The 15,007-nt window shown below is 44.0% G+C and overlaps 1 protein-coding gene across 4 annotated transcripts in view; it reads right to left on the bottom strand.

Annotated features, from left to right (window-relative positions):
- The window catches only part of LOC126334659 (uncharacterized protein CG7065-like), a 73,986-nt gene extending 67,125 nt beyond the window's left edge, over nt 1-6,861 (bottom strand). Inside the window, exon 1 of one of the 4 annotated variants that reach the window (XM_049997117.1) lies at nt 6,741-6,861. In XM_049997117.1, coding sequence (XP_049853074.1) covers nt 6,741-6,752 — 12 coding nt within the window. In that variant the 5' untranslated portion in view covers nt 6,753-6,861. The remainder of the gene's footprint in view (nt 1-6,740) is intronic. The other 3 variants (XM_049997114.1, XM_049997115.1, XM_049997113.1) reach the window with 3 other exon arrangements.
- Between the last annotated feature and the right edge of the window lie 8,146 nt (nt 6,862-15,007).

A 15,007-nucleotide genomic window follows, 5' to 3' on the forward strand; every position in this document is an offset into this window, starting at 1 on the left:
AAGTGAAAGCAGCCAAAATTGAAAAAGAATATTTAGCACATCTGTATAAAAGAAGGGATAGTATCACAGAACAAAAGCAAACAAAGAAGAGGAAGAAACAAAGCTCCCAAAAATTACCTAACAGTCCAAAACAAAAAACAATGTCTGGAGCAGCACTGTGTGTTTTAAAACCAAAAAAAGCTGCAGGACCAGACGGATGGACAGTTGTTCACTGTCAAATCCCTGAAGAGAAATGAGACAATCTTGCAGCTACAGATTTATTGTCACGACAATGAAAGTCATGACACAAAATATACCTAAACCACCAAAAGTTGGATTATCACGACACAAATGTAGACCTGCAATAAATATTCCTCCTGCAGAGAGAATTTATAGACAGTCTTCCATACTAACAAAATGAGTATTACAGCTCTTGATGAACAACATCACATGCCACACACTAATATACACTGAGGGAAAAAAATTGCCACAAGGAAAGAGAATTAATGTACGGTAATGAAATTTCAGGAATACATTTGTCTAGGTAACACTGTGCGAGGCTTCTCTCCTCCTTCAAACATTCTTCTTAATCATTTTCGATCGATATCGAGCAGGTTTTCACCAGGTTTAAGCACAGGAATGATGGTGCTCTCCTGCCATTGCTAAGAACGAACTGCCACACCATCCACGCAATCTCTCTCTCAAACAATAAAAAATTTAGATAATTTTCACCTACCACGCAAAAAAAATTGCCATAGTCCAGCCAAAATTTTACACAAATGTCATGGCTCAACAGAGCACACTGTGTGATAACTCCACACAGCATGACAGTTGCATAAACTATGCCCATACTAATCAGCTGTTTTATCACATCAGTCATGCCTGCACTCTGAGATGCTGTGCCAAGGATAAGCAAACCCCCCCCCCCCCCAAAAAAATCTCTTTCTCTCTGCACGCGTACACACACACACACACACACACACACACACACACACACACACACACACACACAGGTTTCTTCACCAACTTGTTAGTCACTGATGTTCTCAGTATCTCTCCCCATACATCTAATACCTATCTTCATTCCGTAACTGCAACACCACATGGGACACCCTGATCATCTTGGTTGTGCCCAGAAGTAACAAAGTCTTTCGTGATCTCTTTCTTGATATCAGCCATACAGCACTGGAACAAACTGCCCAGTATCTGTGTCTATCCAAAACCACTATGCATTCAAGAGATAGCACCTTCTATCATTGGCATACCTTCCATCTCATCTCAGTACATGTAAGCTATTTTCCTTTTGTTCGACAGTGAACCAGTATGTGTCAAATTGTCAACAATACTGATGTATTTCGCATTACTGTCTATTTATGTTTTGTCCTTCCATCTCAGCTGTTAACCTCATCCTATTATTTCTCAATCAACTTCTCCACTTCTGATTATTTCTGCACTGCAGTTGTACATCTCTCTTCGATGCCTTTCCACTTGACCTAAACCATGGGCTCTGCTACAGGTCAGTCTGTCACCGCAACCAAGATTTCAGGAGGAGGTGTTTCCAATAAGTAACTTTAGTCCATTTCCGAAATTCCATATATTCATTGTTATATCAATCATCATCATCACTATGAACATATATACAATGTACACAGCAATGTTAAATAACTAATGCTGTCTGATTAAGACTGGGCCTGAATCTTGCCAGGTGAAACACATATCACTAATAAACAAACATGCTAATCCACAAGAAAGAGCTATTAGCGACTGTTGATATTATGAAACCTTACGTCATAGAAAATGCAGTGAAAGTAAAATAAACCATGTAGCTATATACATTCGCACATGCTAATGTTGCTGTTGTTGTGGTCTTCAGTCCTGAGACTGGTTTGATGCAGCTCTCCATGCTACTCTATCCTGTGCAAGCTTCTTCATCTCCCAGTACCTACTACAACCTACATCCTTCTGAATCTGCTTAGTGTATTCATCTGTTGGTCTCCCTCTATGATTTTTACCCTTCACGCTGCCCTCCAATACTAAATTGGTGATCCCTTGATGCCTCAGAACATGTCCTACCAACCGATCCCTTCTTCTGATCAAGTTGTGCCACAAACTTCTCTTCTCCCCAATCTCAATACTTCCTCATTAGTTATGTGATCCACCTATCTAATCTTCAGCATTCTTCTGTATCACCACATTTCGAAAGCTTCTATTCTCTTCTTCTCCAAACTAATTATCATTCATGTTTCACTTCCATACATGGCTACGCTCCATACAAATACTTTCAGAAACGACTTCCTGACACGTACATCTATACTCGATGTTAACATATTTCTCTTCTTCAGAAACGCTTTCCTTGCCATTGCCAGTCTACATTTTATATCCTCTCTACTTCGACCATCATCAGTTATTTTCTCCCCAAATAGCAAAACTCCTTTACTACTTTAAGTGTCTCATTTCCTAATCTAATTCCCTCAGCACGACTAGACTTAATTCGACTACATTCCATTATCCTCGTTTTGCTCTTGTTGATGTTCATCTTATATCCTCCTTTCAAGACACTGTCCATTCCGTTCAATTGCTCTTCCAAGTCCTTTGCTGTCTCTGACAGAATTACGATGTCATCGGCGAACCTCAAAGTTTTCATTTCTTCTCCATGGATTTAAATACCTAATCCAAATTTTTCTTTTACTTCCTTTACTGCTTGCTCAATATACATATTGAATAACATCAGGGAGAGACTACAACCCTGTCTCACTCCCTTCCCAACCACTGCTTCCCTTTCGTGTCCCTCGACTCTTATAACTGCCATCTGGTTTCTGTACAAATTGTAAATAGCCTTTCGCTCCGTGTATTTTACCCCTGCCACCTTCAGAATTTGAAAAAGAGTATTCCAGTCAACATTGTCAAAAGCTTTTTCTAAGTCTACAAATGCTAGAAACATAGGTTTGCCCTTCCTTAATCTAGCTTCTAAGACAAGTCATAGGGTCAGTATTGCCTCACAATTCCAACATTTCTACGGAATCCAAACTGATCTTTCCCGAGGTCGCCTTCTACCAGTTTTTCCATTCGTCTGTAAAGAATTCGTGTTAGTATTTTGCAGCTGTGACTTATTAAACTGATAGTTCAGTAATTTTCACATCTGTCAACAACTGCTTTCTTTGGGATTGGAATTATTATATTCTTCTTGAAGTCTGAGGGTATTTCGCCTGTCTCATACATTTTGCTCACCAGATGGTAGAGTTTTGTCAGGACTGGCTCTCCCAAGGCCGTCAGTAGTTCCAGTTGAATGTTGTCTACTCCGGGGGCCTTCTTTCGACTCAGGTCTTTCAGTGCTCTGTCAAACTCTTCACGCAGTATCATATCTCCCATTTTATCTTCATCTACATCCTCTTCCATTTCCATAATATTGTCCTCAAGCACATCGCCCTTGCATAGACCCTCTATATACTCCTTCCACCTTTCTGCTTTCCACTCTTTGCTTAGAACTGGGTTTCCATCTGAGCTCTTGATATTCATAGAAGTGGTTCTTTTATGTCCAAAGGTCTCTTTAATTTTCCTGTAGGCAGTATCTATCTTACCCCTAGTGAGATAAGCCTCTACATCCTTGCATTTGTCCTCTAGCCATTCCTGCTTAGCCATTTTGCACTTCCCGTCGATCTCATTTTTGAGACGTCTGTATTCCTTTTTGTCTGCTTCATTTACTGCATTTTTATATTTTCTCCTTTCATCAATTAAATTCAATATATCTTCTGTTACCCAAGGATTTCTACTAGCCCGCGTATTTTTACCTACTTCATCCTCTGCTGCCTTCACTACTTCATCCCTGAAAGCTACCCATTCTTCTTCTATTGTATTTCTTTCCCCCATTCCTGTCAATTGCTCCCTTATGCTCTCCCTGAAACTATGTACAATCTCTGGTTCTTTTAGTTTATCCAGGTCCCATCTCCTTAAATTCCCACCTTTTTGCAGTTTCTTCAGTTTTAATCTACAGGTCATAACCAACAGATTGTGGTCAGAGTCCACACCTGCCCCTGGAAATATCTTACAATTTAAAACCTGGTTCCTAAATCTCTGTCTTACCATTATATAATCTATCTGATACCTTTTAGTATCTCCAGGCTTCTTCCATGTATACAGCCTTCTTTTATGATTTTTGAACCAAGTGTTAGTTACGATTAAGTTGTGCTCTGTCCAAAATTCTACCAGGCGGCTTCCTCTTTCATTTCTTTGCCCCAGTCCATATTCACCTACTACGTTTCCTTCTCTCCCTTTTCCTATTACCGAATTCCAGTCACCCATGACTATTAAATTTTTGTCACCCTTCACTATCTGAATTATTTCTTTTATTTGATCATACATTTCTTCAATTTCTTCAATTTCTTCGCCATCTGCAGAGCTAGTTGGCATATAAACTTGTACTACTGTAGTACGTGCGGGCTTCGTATCTATCTTGGCCACAATAATGCGTTCACTATGCTGTTTGTAGTAGCTAACCCGCGTTCCAATTTTACTATTCATTATTAAACCTACTCCTGCATTACCCCTATTTGATTTTGTGTTTATAACCCTGTAATCAACTGACCAGAAGTCTTGTTCCTCCTGCCACCGAACTTCACTAATTCCCACTATATCCAACTTTAACCTATGCATTTCCCTTTTAAAATTTTCTAACCTACCTGCCCGATTAAGGGATCTGACATTCCACGCTCCGATCCGTAGAACGGCCAGTTTTCTTTCTCCTGATAACGACATCCTCTTGAGTAGTCCCCGCCCGGAGATCCGAATGGGGGACTATTTTACCTCCGGAAATTTTACCCAGGGGACGCCATCATCATTTAATCATACAGTAAAGCTGCATGCCCCCGGGAAAAATTATGGCCGTAATTTCCCCTTGCTTTCAGCCGTTCGCAGTACCAGCACAGCAAGGCCATTTTGGTTATTGTTACAAGGCCAGATCAGTCAATCCTGCTAATGACCAATTTGAATTCATGAACCAAATGAGAATGCAAAAAGCTATTCCAACAAATAACATCTAGCTACAGAGGGATGGCTTTATTTAAATAATGATACATTTGAAGCTGTTGCTGTACTGATTTAGAAAAGTCATTCAGTGTGTTGTTGATAAAATACTGCTACATGTAAGTTCTTTAATATCCACACTTTGTTGGGAAAAACAACTTTGTAAATAAACAAAAACAGGATATGAAGACAAAAATTAATAGAAACAAGTAGATTACAACCAATGTTTGAGCTTTGATATGACTGTGCACATGTAGTCAAGATTACTGAATGATGAAGTGTTGCCCACAAAGGCAAAAATTGTTATTTCATTTCAAATAGTGTTACATGATCTTGAAATTTCAAATAAAATACAAAAAGCATGGCTGTCATCAATTTTAGACATGTTTGTACACAAAGTAGGGATAAACAACATCAACAAACTGAAATATGATTAAATGACTTTTATTCACTATTGTCATTACACGCCGCATATCCCAGGTATGTAAATCACCTGTGTTTAAGGTTCCAGTATTCAACAGACGCTGTCAAAATTATTGCTATGAGTGGCATCAGCTGAAATTTTTCTGTCAGTATAATAGTTATGTATCTTCTTTATATGAAAACAATGTAAGTGTAGTTGTATGCCATCGTAGGTTCAAAATAAACAGCACAACACAATTAAATAATGAAATCTCTTGGCGAAAGGCACTGACCAATTACAGTACAGTACTTGAAAATACAATATGTCGTTCTGTCACATAAGCTATAAACAGCATACTGTGTTACACTAAATTTTCATTTCAACATGTTATATATTAATTTTACAAGTGGTCAAAAAATATTATATGATGCAACAGATGGAACTGCTACAAATACTTGGCAAACTTGTTCAGATATATATATAAATAGATGTCACATACATTTGAACAATTATGACAAGCGAAATGCAGAGGGATCCACAGACTGCAAAAATTCAATATACTATTAACAAAGAGGGGGAGATGAATACTTTCAAATAGATTATAGTAGATTAAGACACCATGTCGTGAGTGGATCAAAAAACAGGAACCGATGCCATATGCGAAGAGCGATATTTTCTATGGCATCGGCGACGGAGGCAGAAAGCACGCATCATACATGGTACCGTTTTTACAAATACTCCAAATATATTCACCACAACCCGTTTGAAACACTACTACAATGTGTGATGGGTGTTACTGTTTATCAACACTGAATAGAGTATTTACTCTGATGTTGATAAACAGAAACACAAATTACGCAGATTGCAGACGAAGTATTCGCACTAAAGTCATCAGACGAGTCTACCTAGCATAAAACAGCATAAATTTTCTTTAATTAAGACAGTGAAAAAATTTGTAAACACACACAAATAACCACAATAAGCGGTTGTTGTTGCTAAGGCGTCAATCATCGGGCAACGAAGAAACGCACATCACCAGCCGCATAGCACATATCATTGACATTCCGCACCACATTGGTACATTCTGTAAATAAATTAATATCGTCACAACTGTATTTCCCGAAACAGGTGATACAATGTTCGCAACTACGACGAAATGTATTAAGTCGATCGGTATCTACAAGAACAGATTATCCAGCCACATCCACGCATAAGGACGATCCGAATCGGTAAAGCGCTTTTCTCTTCGGAAAAAAAACGAAAATGAAAATATCACCAAACATCTACGATGTGCTCGTTGCACAAAATATTTTGCAATTTTCAGAGGCACGAAACTTACCTCGTCAAACATTCCTTTCTTCCGTAACTACACTAAGTTTTTGTAAACAGTTACAACCACCGATTAAACAACTATCACCAACAACAATATCGATTCTTCATCCTTAGAAAGATAAAAACCAAAGGTCTTAGCATCTTGTCCATCCAAGAAATTTATAATCCAGCTTCCATTTAATTACAGCATAGACGAACTCCGCTTGTATGTGAATCACATATCTTTAGCAGTAGTCACCTTTTTGTTTCCCTGCAGTCGTTTATGTTACGAGAAGAATAAAATACAAATTACATGTTCTACTTAATTCCTATTTATATATTTTTTGAGTTTTTCCACTTCATAGAGTATCACACGCAAAAATTATCTACGAAATATGCATATGAATAGAATAAATAAATAAAACTTACTAACTTAGAGCAGATACTTAAAGCACAAATACTAACTATTGAGGACTGCAAATGATATCTCTTATTATGAGAAGCTAACATTTTCGAATAATTAATTTGAAACTGGAAACGAGACAATTTAGGGTTACACATATATAAATACCCGCAAACAAAGCAATAAAATTATATCCATCCTAAGCTTAAGGGTTCACAACCAAACAAGTTATAAATTTAGAGGTAAAGTTGTAACCAAGCTTAAGATTGGTCTGAACACTACAGTAATTTAAGCAATGTTCGCACATGCAACAAAAGTGTCCTCACGCTTAGAGACATATTGCAGCTGCAATGCACTTGCATGTGCGAATTTCCAGTTTTCAGTGAAGCAACTGGAGAGATGCAACTTTCGTCATTCAACAATAGGTTCAAATTAGTTGTACTTTGTTACGCCACTTTTCTTACTCCTTTGCTCCCTACTAGCTGTAGTTCTGAACATATACATTTTGCAGCAGTTATCGTGAATTTGCTGCTGCTGCAGTCTATTCCACTGTGTTTTCATTTTACTACTGAAAAAAAGTCAAACCAGAGGTTGGCAGGTCCACTTTTGAAGCTTCTGGAGCTGCAAGAAGAACAACAGTTGAAAACCAGTGATGTAGGCCTGTCCTGCAGTCTTGAAAACTCTATGGATGAACAAGTAAATAAAGCTAATATATAAACAAAAAATTATATGAGAAAGATCACCGAGTGTGTGTTGCAGCTGTTAAACTAAAAATTGGTTAAAACAGACCACGGGTGTATTGCCGGTCCTTAGTGTCCAACGGGCACAATATTCGGCGATCAGACATGTCGCCACCATCAGGTGCGCTAACGAACTGAGCTTCTGAGTTCTTCCTCTTCCTATTTTTATGCTTATTTCATTCCTTCCCATTAGGGGAAGGCGGGCCTTACTAGAGCTTGCTTTGCTCTTTTTCAGCCGAGGGTGTACAGGGGACATCGTTTGGTTATTTTATTTTATTCATCTGCATATGTGCTAATGGGGATGGGGAGTAGTTATATCTCCCAATTGGGAATTTATTTGCAGGAAATTCGGGGAACAGCTCCAGTATTCACCTTACAGCCTGAGGAAACTCTGCAAAACCCGGCCAGAGCTGCCGGTGTGGCACCTTTGGTTATTGTTTCTTCTCATTCCATGCGCTTCTCTTACAGTCAGTAGTGGTATTTGCAGCAGTAGTTGTAGTAGCATTCGTTTCTTCGCCGTCGCTTCTCCTCTTTATCCCAGAGGCGAGCTTCTTCCTCTTCTCTCTTCCTTTGCAGCCAGTACTCCAGCCAGCTACACTGATCTCTGCCTCGCTCGTCATGATTTGTGCACACTTATTCCATGATCTCGAGGTCAATTATGTATCTGCTGTCTGTGAAGACTTCTTTCGTCATCACTTCTTTGTCGATCAGCGTGGCGCTGTTTGCCTGCTCGGCTTGGTCACTTACAACAGACGGTTGTGTTTCCGCTTGAACTGCCACCGCTGCTGTTCGCAGCTTGTGCTCGAATGCCTCCTGTAGCATGAGGCAAGAAGCTTCCATCTCCACATGCAGCACGATCTAGAAGCGCGTTTCCGCTTCTTTCAGCGCGGCTTCGATGGTTACGTGCGTTCCTTCTTTGCTGCTGTCCTCTGCCACTGTGGCGTCTTCGACTTCCCGGCGGTCTGGCGCCAGCTGACTTCGCCTGTTCCCGGTCGGCCAACCCGCACCTTTGTTCAAATGTGTGTGAAATCTCATGGAACATTGGTCATCAGTCCCTAAGCTGACACACTACTTAACCTAAATTATCCTAAGGACAAATACACACACTTATGCCCGAGGGAGGACTCGAAGCTCTGCCGGGACCAGCCGCCGACCCTTAGCCACTCTCACTGGCAGTGGGGGTGGCTGTTCGTTCAGGGGGACAGCTTGTTGCCATCTCGTTGTTCCTCTGCGCTGGGGACGAGCGTGAGAATATCTTGCGTCGTCTTCTCCGTCATCTCTTGTTTTTGGCCTTGGCATGCTCTTCAGGTGCAGCTCGCTGCACCTTGTCGATTTTGGAACGGTCCGCAAAGGCCTTGCAGCCACGTCAGCTGGCCATGTGCAGCCCGCCACAGTGGACGCACATCGGTGCTTTTTCTTGTAGTCTTGTGCATGCGTGGCTGTATGGTTGCCAGTGCACTTGGCACAGGTTGTCTGGTTGCGGCAGTATTTTGCCACATGCCCCTCTTGTTGGCACTTAAACCACTGAGGCCTGGTGTCCAGTTACACAGGCAGAGGCTCCATCGTCACGTCGAATCCCAGTATGCTGTTGATCCTGAGTACTTGGTCCACTGGGGTCATCCCTGGTGTGTTCACAGCCAGGATGAATAGTGGAGGTCTTCTCCTGTTGGTTCGGTTGTATAGCTTTACCACTACGTCTCCGAACCCGTCGGCTTGTAGTGTTCTTCGTACCATATCCTCGGAGCACAGCCGGGGAAGTCCTCTAAGGAGGGCCTTCATGGTTTCTTTCTTCTCTTTCAGCTGGGGCTTCTCTTGGGCCGGCGATCTGTATGCCTCCAGGATAGTGTGAACACCTTGGAGTCATAGAAAATCCCCTCCCCCTGCGAGGCGTTATCTCCGGTGTCCGCACCCGCAGCTGCATGTCGACACTGGCGTCGGCGTCTGTGGTAGCGTTGGTGCAATTGCCTCATCCACCCTGGTCTCCCGTTCGTTTTCTCTCCTGAGCGTCTTTTCAGTTAGACTCAATGCTGGTTCCCAAGCCTTTCTAAGGCTGTAGCGGCAATCTCGGTTGGTGACTGCGAATTTCTATAGCCTGTCTAATGACACTGTCCCAGCATTTAGATGTCTGTGCCAAGACCCTGGTATGTTGCTAATTCATTTCTTGATATTCGGGCAAACAGTGCTCTGCGACCGCCGACTTGTTGGAGTAACTAAGTCAAGTGTGCCTCTGATGTTCTCGGCAACGATCTTCGATGGTGCGCACTGTCTGTCCAATATAAGTCTTCCCACACTGACACGGGATCTTGTATATGCCGGCCCTCCGCAAAATCGTCTTTGGCACTTCCCTATAATGCTCGTGTTTTATTGGGTGGGTAGAAGACAGTTCCTACTCGGTGTTTCTCCAATATCCGTGCTATTTTCGCAGATAGTGCGCCAGTATACTGTATATAGGCAATGACCATCTCTTCCTCCGTACTTCCTCCGTCTCCACACGCTGTACGGTAGAGGTGGGGTGAAGAGTGCGTCTGATCTGCAATTCCGAATATCTGTTTTTCCCGAATACAGTTGTGAGGTGTTCCGGCTCATGGGGCACTCTCTCTGTGTCAGAAATGGTGCATTCCCCGTGCATCATTATTTTCAGCGCCCCATTCCTCTGTGAAGGATGGTGGCAACTATCTGCATGCAAATACAGGTCAGTGTGCGGTTTCTTCCTGTATACCCCGTGGCCCAGGGTGCCATCTGCTCTTCTTTTGATCATGATGTCCAGGAATGGTAATCTTCCTTTTGCTTCAGTCTCCATAGTGAATTTGATGTCCGTATGTATGTAGTTCAGGTGTGTAAGAAAGTCTAGGTGCTTGCCCCTTTCATGGGGCCCGATCACGAACATGTCATCCACATAACGGAGAAAACAAGTAGGTTTCCGTTTGGATGACACCAAAGCTTCCTCCACGAAGAATTCCATATAGAAACCACAGGCTAGAGTGGGCTCCCCATTGGAACTCCTTATGTTTGCTCATAGTATTCTCCATTAAAGAGAAAATACATGGAGGTCAGAACGCGCCTGAAAAGGTCAGTCATCCTCTCATCAAATCTCTGTGCAATAAGCTCAACTGACTCTCAAAGAGGCATCCTGGTGAATAATGAAACAACGTCAAAACTCACCAGGATATCAGAGTCTTTCAGCTTGAAGTTTTACGACATTCACAGAATTACGAAAGTGATGAGGGCATTTACCCACACAAGGGCTTAGTAATTCTGCCAGGTATTTGGTCAGCAAATATGTAGGTGCCCTAATGTTGCTGACAATTCGGCGTAGCGTCACCCATTCTTTGTGGACTTTAGAGAGTCCATAAAATCTTGTCGGTACAGTTCCTTGAGGTGTCAATTTCTTTGTGACACCCACTGGTAAGTCTGCGTCCTTGAGAAGAGCCATAATCTTGTTATCCACCTTCTTTGTGGGACCAGCGTTGACCTTCCTGTAAGATTCGTCATTTAGCAGGTTCTGCATCCTCTCAATGTAGTCCTTATGGGAAAGAACAGCCTTTGTCAGCCGGTAAGACAACAATCTCAGGGTTCTGTTTCAGGTCTCAAATGGCTGCCTCTTCCTGCTGGTAATATTCGACTTGATTGGTTTAGTTCTCGTCAGAGCACAGAGGGTTTCCTGGCGTACTTCTTCAGCTGCTTCAGGTGGTAGTCATGCAGCAACCTGTTCAACTGCACTGACAATGTTCGCTACTGGCGGTAAACTAGGTGTGGGAGCAAAATTAAGTCCCTTTTCCAGAACAGAAACTGCATCCCCAGTCACTTCAATGACTGTGAGATTGATGACCGTCTTGCGTGGGGCCTCCAGCGATGGTTTGTCAGAGAGATGAGAGAGTTTAGATATCTGACTTCCAGAAGCCTTCTTACATGTGGAATCGGCGGTCACCCATGTAACACCATCAATCCAGTACCAGGTCCCGGAATTGAATGATTGGCTAGTTGTAGATGTAGATTAAGAACTTCCTGGGTTGCACTCAAGGCCGCGCCTAATAAAGTGCAGAAGGAAGATTACCATTCCTGGACGTTATGGTCAAAAGAAGAGTAGAGGCAGAAAACGCACACGGACCTCTGTTTGCATGCGGATAGTTGCCACCACCCTTTGCAGTGGAATGGGGTGCTAAAAACACTGGTGCACAGGCCGCGCACCATCTATGACTCAGAGAGTCTGCCCCATGAGATGGAACACCTCAAGACTGTATTCCGGAAATACGGGTACTCAGAATGGCAGATCAGACGCGCTCTCCGCCCCACCTCTACCTTACAGCGTGTGGAGACGGAGGAAGCGATAGCCACAGCCTATATACCACATATGACGCACTATCGGCGAAAATAGTACGGATATTGGAGAAACACCGACCAGGAACTGTCTTTTACCCACCCAATAAAACACGAGCATTATTGGGAAGTGTCGAAGACGATTTTGAGGAAGGCCGGCATATACCAGATCCCGTGTTACTGTGGAAATACTAATATTGGGCAGACAGTGAACACCATCGAAGACCGTTGCCGACAACATCAGAGGCACACTCGACTTAGGTACCCGAACAAGTCGGCGGTCGCAGAGCACTGTTTGTCCGAAAATCAAGAAATGGACTACCAACATACCAGGGTCTTGGCACAGACATCTAAATACTGGGACAGCGTGTTTAGAGACGGTATTGAAATTCTTAGTGATCAATCGAGATTGCAGCTGACCTCAGCAAGGCATGGGAAACAGTGTTAAGTCTAATTAAAAAGACGCTCAGCAAAGAAAGCGAACGGACTACCGCGGCGGATGAGGCAATTTCACCTACGCCACCACAGACGCCGACGCCAGCGTCTCAGCGACATCCGACGCGCGGCCGCGGACCGTGGAGAGATCACCTCACAGGAGGAGGGGATTTAAGACGGCTCAGTTTGTCAGTGCACCTCACTTCCGCTTGTGCAGCCGTGGCGAGAGGGTCGCTGTAGGCGAGCGCTCGTTACTGTAGAGATCAAGCAGTCGGATTGGCAGGTGAAGCTGGCCATAGTGGCCGAGCGGCTCAAGGCGCTACAGTCTGGAACCACGCGACCGCTGCGGTCGCAGGTTCGAATCCTGCCTCGGGCATGGATATGTGTGATGTCCTTAGGTTAGTTAGGTTTAAGTAGTTCTAAGTTCTAGGGGACTGATGACCTCAGCAGTTAAGTCCCATAGTGCTCAGAGCAATTTGAACCATTTTTTGGCAGGTGAAAAGTGCGCGCACATTGCAAATTTTTGTGTTTCCGTTGTAAAGGCAAGAACAAAATCGTTGTGTAAAGCGCGCACTGCACCATGGGCAGAAAATCGAATAAGAACAGGAACGCAGTAATAAGGAGCCCGTTGATCGAAGTATCCTCCACAGAGGGACACTTGGAGAACGACGGAGAAGATACAACATGTGAAGAAGAACAAGCCGCCACCGCCGATCTATATCTGGTGCTAGGACGATTGGTGGGATATATACAGCAAACTGAAGACTGTTGCGACAGCCCCACTGAAGGTGAAGTGTCTGGATAATGACACTTTACTGGAAGTGCAACAGAGTTTCACCTATGGCTCCAAGGTGTTCACACCTATCCTGGAGGCATACAGATCCCCGGCCCAAGAGAAGCCCCAGCTGAAAGAGAAGAAAGAAACCTCCTCCTTAGAGGGCTTCCCTGGCTGTGCCCCAAGGATATGGTACAGAGAGCACTACGAGACGACGGGTTCGGAGACGTAGTGGTAAAGCTACACAACCAAACCAACGGGAGAAAACCTTCAATATTCATCCTGGCTGTGAACACACCAGGGATGACCCCAGTGGACCAAGTACTCAGGATCAACAGCATCTTGGGATTCGATGTGACGATGGAGCCTCTGCCTGTGTAACTGGACACCAGGCCTCAGTGGTTTAAGTGCCAACAAGAGGGGCATGTGGCAAAATACTGCCGCAACCAGACAACCTGTGCCAAGTGCACTGGCAACCATACAGCCACGCATGCACAAGACTACAAGAAAAAGCACCGATGTGCGTCCACTGTGGCGGGCTGCACATGGCCAGCTGACGTGGCTGCAAGGCCTTTGCGGACCGTTCCAAAATCGACAAGGTGCAGCGAGCTGCACCTGAAGAGCATGCCAAGGCCAAAAACAAGAGATGACGGAGAAGACGACGCAAGATATTCTCACGCTCGTCCCCAGCGCAGAGGAACAACGAGATGGCAACAAGCTGTCCCCCTGAACGAACAGCCACCCCCACTGCCAGTGAGAGTGGCTAAGGGTCGGCGGCTGGTCCCGGCAGAGCTTCGAGTCCTCCCTCGGGCATAAGTGTGTGTATTTGTCCTTAGGATAATTTAGGTTAAGTAGTGTGTCAGCTTAGGGACTGATGACCAATGTTCCATGAGATTTCACACACATTTGAACAAAGGTGCGGGTTGGCCGACCGGGAACAGGCGAAGTCAGCTGGCGCCAGACCGCCGGGAAGTCGAAGACGCCACAGTGGCAGAGGACAGCAGCAAAGAAGGAACGCACGTAACCATCGAAGCCGCGCTGAAAGAAGCGGAAACGCGCTTCTAGATCGTGCTGCATGTGGAGATGGAAGCTTCTTGCCTCATGCTACAGGAGGCATTCGAGCACAAGCTGCGAACAGCAGCGGTGGCAGTTCAAGCGGAAACACAACCGTCTGTTGTAAGTGACCAAGCCGAGCAGGCAAACAGCGCCACGCTGATCGACAAAGAAGTGATGACGAAAGAAGTCTTCACAGACAGCAGATACATAATTGACCTCGAGATCATGGAATAAGTGTGCACAAATCATGACGAGCGAGGCAGAGATCAGTGTAGCTGGCTGGAGTACTGGCTGCAAAGGAAGAGAGAAGAGGAAGAAGCTCGGCTCTGGGATAAAGAGGAGAAGCGACGGCGAAGAAACGAATGCTACTACAACTACTGCTGCAAATACCACTACTGACTGTAAGAGAAGCGCATGGAATGAGAAGAAACAATAACCAAAGGTGCCACACCGGCAGCTCTGGCCGCGTTTTGCAGAGTTTCCTCAGGCTGTAAGGTGAATACTGGAGCTGTTCCCCGAATTTCCTGCAAATAAATTCCCAATTGGGAGATATAACTACTCCCCATCCC

This window comes from Schistocerca gregaria, chromosome 2 (assembly GCF_023897955.1).
Source record: "Schistocerca gregaria isolate iqSchGreg1 chromosome 2, iqSchGreg1.2, whole genome shotgun sequence".
Classification (NCBI taxonomy): domain Eukaryota; kingdom Metazoa; phylum Arthropoda; class Insecta; order Orthoptera; family Acrididae; genus Schistocerca; species Schistocerca gregaria.